At 36.4% G+C, this 8,839-nt stretch overlaps 1 protein-coding gene across 1 annotated transcript; it reads right to left on the reverse strand.

Annotated features, from left to right (window-relative positions):
- Positions 1–5,061: 5,061 nt before the first annotated feature.
- LOC141431548 (uncharacterized) lies at positions 5,062–7,235 on the reverse strand. Its single transcript, XM_074092724.1, has 2 exons — positions 6,930–7,235; positions 5,062–5,192 (listed from the first exon to the last, which is right to left on the reverse strand). The coding sequence occupies exons 1-2, from the start codon at positions 7,164–7,166 to the stop codon at positions 5,118–5,120; spliced, it is 312 nt and encodes a 103-aa protein (XP_073948825.1). The 5' UTR covers positions 7,167–7,235; the 3' UTR covers positions 5,062–5,117.
- Between the last annotated feature and the right edge of the window lie 1,604 nt (positions 7,236–8,839).

The following is an 8,839-nucleotide window of genomic DNA, read 5'->3' on the forward strand; positions in this document are numbered from 1 at the left end:
GCCGACAGTCTATTTTTAATTTCGTACAATGAGGGGTAATCTCGGACGACCTCCCGAGTGCTATTGTTCGCCGCCGCCACTCGTGCACTCGGTGCAGTGGCTGCAATTACACAGTCGGGGTCTATATCGGATGGTCTAATTTTTTTTCATAATTCTGACCCGTGATTGACCTCTATCTCAGATGAAAAGCGCAGATGAGGCCAAAAATGTATCTCACAGGTTCAGTAACAGCCTATTCACTCTATCCTTGAAGAGCCTAGGTTGTATCTACGTAATGCTTGTTTGGTGGAATGATGTTTCTTATAATTCGTATTGTATCGTTTCACCTAATTACTCGTAGTTATTCGCTAACATTGAAGTTTTATACATACTTACTGCTCTTTATAATTTTTATTTTCGTATATCTATATCTACTATATACGGAATGTTCGGTGCCCGAGCCCAAATCTTATTTTGGCGACGATTATGAGAGGGCAATTACGGATTTTGTTACATGTACATATAGCAATGACTCAAAAGAGTAAATTCGGTCGCTCTAATTAAGACAGTAAAAAAGGCATTTTGGAATGTTTTTATACCTTCCCGAAAATTCGTGACGACAAGCCTAATTGGCTGACGTCGCAAGAAAGAGATAAAACAACTTTAGTGCCCTAAATTAGGGACTGCTGTAATTAACATTCATCGACAATGATCCCTCAAATTTTTGAGAACATTCTTTTGTTCATTTTATCGTACATAATTGTATGATTTGTACATATAAAATGTAATATTTGTACATGGTAGTTTAGTTTTTATAATTTATGACTAAGTATTATATTATATTTATTTAGCGAAATCATTGAGGTACTTACATAATTTTGCTACGACGAGTATTATAATTTTGTATACTTACTTACATCATATCATAATAGAAGACCAGAATAAATTATAGGATGCCTTATTTTCGAAAGAAAATGAGAAAAAATGTTTCTTCTTCGTAGACGAAGTCGCAAGCAATTATTAGTACTATTGTAAAAGCACACTGAACGAAAATATGAAAAGAGGATTCCTTGACAGGTGAAATATCGCTAGATGGCGTAAGTATCGAAAGCTCCGTTTGACGTTACAGTCTTGCTTGTGATTAGCTTATTATATTTAGCCAATCACAAATATCGAAATTGTCAAACGGACCTTACGATACTCTAGCGCCATCTATAGGCTATCACAGAAACCCTCATTGTTATATACGGGAATTGTTAATTGGTGTAAATGCGGCCATATTTGAAGTTCGTTAATAATTACAACCGAGTACCCCCGGCTCTGGGCGAGTCATTCTTTTGTGCTGCCATCTTTGATATTATGTCATAGCGTCCAGGCTTTACAGCTTTTGCAGCATATCCAGCATTTTCAGTGTACTCTTCTTTGCTTTCATAATACTGCGATCGATTTTCCAAAATATTATATCTCACTTACTTGTACTTACCAGCCTTCATCATCATCTCTCCCTGCTAACTAATGTATTTTTGTACACCGTCATTTTCGTTAACTGCGACAGACGACTCAGTTCATTGACAGAAACTATCGCGCATCCCTAGTAAAAAAGTGATTTATGGTACCGTCTGCCTTGAGTCTTTGTGAAGAGTATAATCGCACACTATGCTTTACCTACAGACTAAACTTACTTCTCGTGTGTCCTCAGCTTAAAGTAGAACTGAGCGTTATTTTCAAACTGATTCTCGAAACAGTTTGTTATACAGTAACGGAGTAACAGTTTCGTGCCGAAACGAAAAACAGTTTCTTTAGACATACAATTTGACTTGAGAAACGATACCACAGACTATCACATACATGCGTTGCCTTGAGGAAATTTTCTCACAAGAACAAATAACAGATCAAATATCTTAAACTAGTTTCACAACAAACGTTATAATATAAAAACTGTTTCTTGAACCAAACTCTTTCTTGAAGCAAACTGATCTAATATCCTAAACAGCTACACTTGATAATGAAATTTTCGTTTGCTTTGAAACGAAACCAAGCCATAGCAAATAAACTTTTTATTAAGTAACTGTTTTTCAAAACTGTTACTTGTCAAAAATAAACTGTTACGTTACGTTTCACAAAAAATACGTAACAAACCAGCTCTAGCTTAAAGACCTTAGCAGTAATAGAACGAATCGAGGGCTAAACTTAGACTGCGCACGTCGCTGGAAAGCTTAAAGTTATAATTACGATTCTGGACGCAGACAACGTAGGGCTGTCAGATAAACTTTGTGCTTAGAGTTTTAAAACAACAGCTAGGGCTGCTGAACGCCACTCGCGTCTTTATTACTAATAAATGGACGAAACTGGAAAATGAGAACGTTCCAACGTTCATGAACATTCATGGCTATAGACATTGACGCAGAAAAAGTATCATTTTGCAGCGCCTTTACAGAGTTTGGTTCTACTTATGTAAATTAATATTTAAATCCAATTAAATTCAAACGTCAACCGCAAACAAAATACAATGGAGCGGTTTGTGATTCAGGGCAGAATTGAAGGCAAGAGATCACAGTGACATGGTCGATCACCAACCCGGTAGGACAGACACCATCAAATCTGTTACCAAAATGTGCTCGCTAAGCGGCCAATAGAGACCGATGGAGACGAATCGCGAAGGCAGCGACCTCAGTAATGGGGTGACCCCTCATTACTACTACCAACTCTTTCAAGAGTGTCTTATTTATAGAAGCTGGAATTAATGCAAACACATGTTTGAGTTTGACTTCAAAGCCCAAAAATTCAAATTCATTCAAAGAAGGAATTCAAATTCCTTCTCCAAACGGCCATTTTTCAAATTTGCGTGTCGCTTAAGGGGGAAAATAACTTTAATATTAATCTTACGCTACGAGCATTTATCCTTACTCGTAGATTGTACGGGATATACAAAGGAAAATGACCTACTCCAGATTCGTGCACACATCCTTATTAACGTCTGGCTTTTGTGGAAAAATATAAATTCCGAAAAATTCAGAAGTGCCAGTCTGGACTTGAAACCACGATCCTCTACTTGAGAGACCATAATTAGTCAAACGACTACGATACCAATTTTTGACCACAAAAAAATTACGTAACCTTCATTCCAGATACATGTTCTTTCATCGTTTTTTTTATTTTAATAAAGACAATTGTACGATGGCAGATAACCCCTCAGCTCATAGTATTCCATTACAAAATTCAATTCTGCTTACAAACCCTAAATAAACTTTGTCCCAGCCACATAATTTAACCCTTTTGCTTTAAATTAGCCAAATTAAATACTAAATTTAGGAAAATCTCAACAAAATTCGCTAGCATTTCCTTCAAAAGTAGATCAAAATTTAGCATTAAATTTCCCCGGCAAACACCTGTTAGCCGCGCTTAGTCAAAACATATTTTGTGGCAACCCTGAGTCGTTGTAAAGCGAAACACGTGTGCCTGAAGCGCATTGGCAACTTTCAGTGACCAAGTTATTTAATGGAAATAAATATTTTATGTGCACTTTACACGAAACTTTAAGCGTTTGAAAGGGATCCGGTGTTCTTTTTGATTATTGAATAGAACCGAAATCACAACTTATTATTAGTTTAGGCGTTGCAATTTTATTCGTTTGCCTTTTGAGAAGATATATTTTTATTAGACCTGACACATATGTTATGTACATACATATTTTATCACTGTTGTGCACAAATACATTCGAGGGCATACATAAATATCTGCCATAGCGTCTAATATAGGAGTATGTGTACTTATACATTGACCTTACGGTTTATAGATATTTTGACGTGTTTGTAAAGTACATATTATTGTTATCAATTTTTCTATACAATTGCCATGAATAATTGGCTACTTATAATTAGTTAAAGGCACTGATTGCATTACAGCCCATTGCCTTGTACCCACCCACAATATGGCGTGCCCAAAAAATTGTGTGTCTAAAATAATGTAACGTTTAACTGTCATGTAAAATAAAGTACTGCAAGGAGCAGACAAATATTCCTCGTCAAGAGAGGCGTTGGAATAAAAAGAGACATTATCAAATTGATGCAGCAATGAGAAATCTCGTACAAGCCTTTATTGTTCCCGTGAGGGAGCTAGCTTAGGGTAGCCACAGTTAACTTTAAAACAGTATGTTACGCTCGGGTCCATATCGGTTCGCATACTTATTGGAAGTCCGAATCTAATGTTTGTCCGAACGATCGTTTGTCATAACTTATTAGCTGTCCATCATCCCGCTCTAATCTCAAAGGGCTGACAATTTTGGCTCATTTAGACTCCAAGTGCCTGCCAAGCACCAGCAGTTGTTCCTGTGCTCCGACTTCTGGCCAGAGGGTGTGGTGTTCCGTCGTTTTAGGATAGCGACGAAGACGACGTTCAAAAATCCCTAACTATTCATGGTTTTTTTTTTAATGTATTTTGTCTTTTTGTTTTGAATAATTTGAATTTTACAGCGCAGTGTTTACTGTAATGCTGTAATTTTATGTTGGAATAAATAAATAAATAAATTTCTCTGAATCCAATAATTGTTCAAAACTGTTATAAAACAAACCTAACCTAACCTATAGTTTTCTATAGGATGACCATTTAAAATTTTCAGAAAACTGTATGGTTTCAGTGGGAAAAAAATTATGACAAACGATGATTAGGACAAAAATTACGGTATGACTAGCGAAGAGTATGCGAACTTACCTTAAAAACCTTTAGCAAACTACGGTATTTTTTCTTTTATTTATTTATTTTAAGTATTTTGGCATTTTTTTTTTTAACTTTGGCGCTCCCGTTACGCTCACATCATGGCGTCCTTCTGAAAGGGCTTGAGCCACAGTTCCCACGCGGGCCCAGTGCGTATTGGGAACTTCACATTATATCATCGATTTGCGTCACAGGTTTGTGTAGTCTTCCTTCACTATAAAACTCGAGGTAAATTTCAAATGTAATTTCCACATGAATTTACTTCTTTATTTTTTTTGTTCGTGGTTATTGCTGCTTGATCGCCTTCATCCTAGATCCTTGTTCCAGCATACATACGAAGTTTACGAGCAGGAAAAATGAAAAAAAAAATTAGAAATAAAGAAGAAGATTTATTAAGTTGACTTATTCTAAGTTGTAAAGTCAAGCTATCCAGAGCCCGAGACGCAGCGCCTCATGTAACCAAGACACGAGTTGGAGCAGCAGTCTGAGTGGTTGATGCACTGTAACAATTAATTTGAGTATTAAAACCGGTGTTTCAATATTTTATCACAACTATACTAACTGTTGTCTGCAAAGGTTATTTTGCAGACAGGTACAGTGCAGGTTTTTTAGTGTGGAGGTGGAGGAACTGCATGAACACGCATATTTTGCATAAGCTTAGCTATCGTAAGGCCGCGGGTGAGCAAGGAAATTCTTTTAGTTCAAGGTTATTTTTATTTTATTTATTGTTTTGGGAAACATACAGCACAATTTATTACAATTGAAATTTCATTTTTTAAATCATATATTAGCCAAAACAGCTTCCACTAATAGCTTTTACATTTTTATGCTTTTAGGATTCAAGGTAAATCTTTGGAAGAAACAAAAAATCAGGTAATCAAACAAGCTAAAATAACAAATGGAACTTTCTTTAAAAGCTTTAGTCATGAAAATATACATATAGATTATTATGTATCAGCACATGCTTTAGAGTAGATACTCTACATTCCCGGTCAACTCTACACACGGTTGCTGTTGCGGTAGATATCGTGCTAAATTTAGATCAAAGATATAGATTACACTAGATTACGCAAATGCTACTTCGCGTGTCCGAACCCCGACCAAACGTCGGGGTTGGCCCCATACAAAGACTGACCGCTAACTGACTAATCATGTTGCAAGACGTTAAGAAGTTTGGATCAGGGATGTAACGAATGTGGTTTTATCGGAACCGAAAGCGGAACCAGATGTTTTCAATTTAGTTTATCGGAACCAGAAACGGAATCGGAACCGAAAACGGAAACGGAACCAGAATCGGAGCCTGAGTGATAGGTGGACGAGATGTTAAGGGTAGGTCTACTATAAAGTCTCTAAAGTCTGAGGGTTTATTGCGTAACGTTTCTGACACTCGCGATCACAATCAAATGATAGTTATCGCATACAAAAACTGTCATTTGATTGTGAACGCGAGTGTCAGAAAAGTTACATAATTAGCCCTCTGCAAGTTTTTGATGTACGCCGCTCATGTCCAGTCGCCGCACTAAGCATTGAAATCCGATATAACTTCGGTTTCAAAAATAACGGAACCGAAACCGAAACGGATGTTTAATATCAAACGGAAGTTCCGACTTAACGGAAACGGAATCTATGCTTATGAAGGGTACACGGAAACCAAATCCTTTTTTTAAGTATAAGACTGTTATCTAAAAACTTAAAGCTCGTAATGAACTATTACTTACATCTTCTGTTTCAGCTATAGAATATGTACAGTCAGCAACAAAGATATAAAAACAGCTAGTGCCGAAAATATGTATACAGGACTTTATTGCCTGAACATTAAGGTCGTGTATACATATTTTTCGCACTTTGGCTGCATTCATATCTGTGTTGCTGACTATACATGAGTGTTACGCACGGTTTATTCTAATCTATGACACAGTAGACAGCAATAACATGCGTTGAATAATGGAATGGAGTTTATTTAATTTAGAACCACGATATGTGTTACCAAAATATACTTAATTTTTATTCGGAGTTTCCAGATTTCAACACTAACAATAACGACCCGTCACTTTTAAAATGTTTTCTATATTATAAAGACAAATAACTTCAAAAATCAATTAATTTACAGGGGACTGAATAAACATAATTATTATTTGTTAATTAATTATATCGTTCAAATGTAAGTAAAGTAACTGGACATGTTTCCGTGCACACTTCATATACTTGAATGTGAATTGAATGAAAATTCCACTTACAAATTGTCCTATTTCGGTACATGGTTTTGATTTATCATCAACTTGTACTTTATCAACTGGGACTTCATCAACGGGAGCCGGAACATTGACATCAATATCTTCTATCTCATTTTTCTCGGCCTTTGGCACAGGAACATCTTTCGTTATAACTTCATCACTCGTCCTTATCAGGTTACCGCTCACGTCCAAAATGAATACAATGGACAGGACAAAAGCTATTTTCTTGAGGCAAAGCATTGTGATTGATGCGTAATGACACACTGAGGTTGGATGCGCCCGCGTCGTCCTTATAGCTACTGGGCAGTGGTGACACGACGTTTATTACTCACCACATACCCGCATCGAGTTGACAGATAAGCGTACGCCCTTGCAAACTGATTCAACAGGATGATTCGTTGTGTACCATAAATTATATAGAGTATTCTTAATATTATCGATTGCGATCGGTAGCCTGATGGACATAGTAAAACTGACGAGCCAGAAGTCCCAGAAAAGACAATGGTATATGGAGCAAGGAGTTCCGGTAAAGGGAAGCGGTTTTATGACGAATACGAATGTCTGTAGGTATCTGAGTCATGGATACTAAATATACACAATGTAAGTAATGTTTTATTGTAACTTATGTAGAGAGACCTCTCTATTGTGGCCTCTCCCACATTGGTAAGTAAAATGCCGAAAACTCAAGTCATATTATTATGATTACAATCATATCAAATTTTTCACTATGTATATCTCTGTTTTCTATTATTTTGCTTTTTGCTGCTACTATATTTTTAGTATTCAATAGTATTCATCTACTTAAGTATTTATCTCTGATTAGTTAGTAATAGAATCAATTACTGTCAATTATCGTTTGTTGTTATCACTGTCAATTATTATTCTTTATATTTATTTACATAAGAAAGCTGTCTGTTCAAACTCTTGGATTGAAGGAAATTTTGCATCGATGCTCACTTTATGCTATACTAGCTGTTGCCCGCGACTCCGTCTTCGTAGAATTCGCTTATCGCTATCCCGCGGGTACTATGCATTTTTTCGGGATAAAAAGCAGCCCATGTCCTTCCTCGGGACTCCAACTATCTCCATACCAAATTTCATCTAAATCGGTTCAGCGGTTGGAGCATGAAAAGGTAAGAGACAGAGAAACTTTCACATTCATAATATTAGTAAGGATAGTAAGAAAGTAAGGATGTAAGAAATAAGACAGCCTTTGGGAAAATCTAACTAACTAAAGGTTACTAATAAAAAAAAATGTTGTATAGCAATTCACTTTTACTAATACTGACAAATTATTTAGGGCCAAAAAAATAGTTATTTATGCAACTGTATCGTAATAGGAGTCCTTAAAACACGAGTGTGGCTTTATGAAACGAGGCGTAGCCGAGTTTCATAATAGGGTCACATGAGTGTTTAAGGCCTAATTACGTACAGTTGCATACATACAGCATACAATATTTTATCTACATTTATATATTAAGAACTATCATAACGAGAACTAGGTAGGTATGCTGCCCCACGAGGTAGGGTGCGACAGCCGTGTACAGCCGTGTTCATAATGGAATCCAATGTCGTAATGTTAGTCATTATCTATGGTTTTCGAACGCATAATGGTAAAACAACTCAACTTTACCCTAGTTCACGCTGTTTCAAAGGTAAACCACGATAGCAAGAAGAAAAACTGCCAATGGGAAAATCTTGATTTGCTAATAGTACCTATTTCCCGTTCTTCTAAAATTCGTTTGTTTCCTACGCACGTATATATACGTATATTTTTTCCCGAATGCGTCAGAATGAAGTGTTCGTGTTTTCGAGCTCGCTTCGGGCTCTGTAGCCAAGAAGACTGAATGGATTTTGAATTATGTAGTGGCATTCTTCTAATCTTAATAATTTTTGGGTCTTTGTCTTATTCA

Source organism: Choristoneura fumiferana, chromosome 10, assembly GCF_025370935.1.
Source record: "Choristoneura fumiferana chromosome 10, NRCan_CFum_1, whole genome shotgun sequence".
Taxonomy (NCBI): Eukaryota; Metazoa; Arthropoda; class Insecta; order Lepidoptera; family Tortricidae; genus Choristoneura; species Choristoneura fumiferana.

Excerpts from the sequence above, each read along its gene's own strand:
- LOC141431548 (XM_074092724.1), bottom strand. The coding sequence starts at position 7,166 with ATGCTTTGCCTCAAGAAAATAGCTTTTGTCCTGTCCATTGTATTCATT. Across the intron at positions 5,193-6,929 it reads GTACCGAAATAGGACAATTT|TGCATCAACCACTCAGACTG; the intron begins GTAAGTGGAATT and ends TAATTGTTACAG.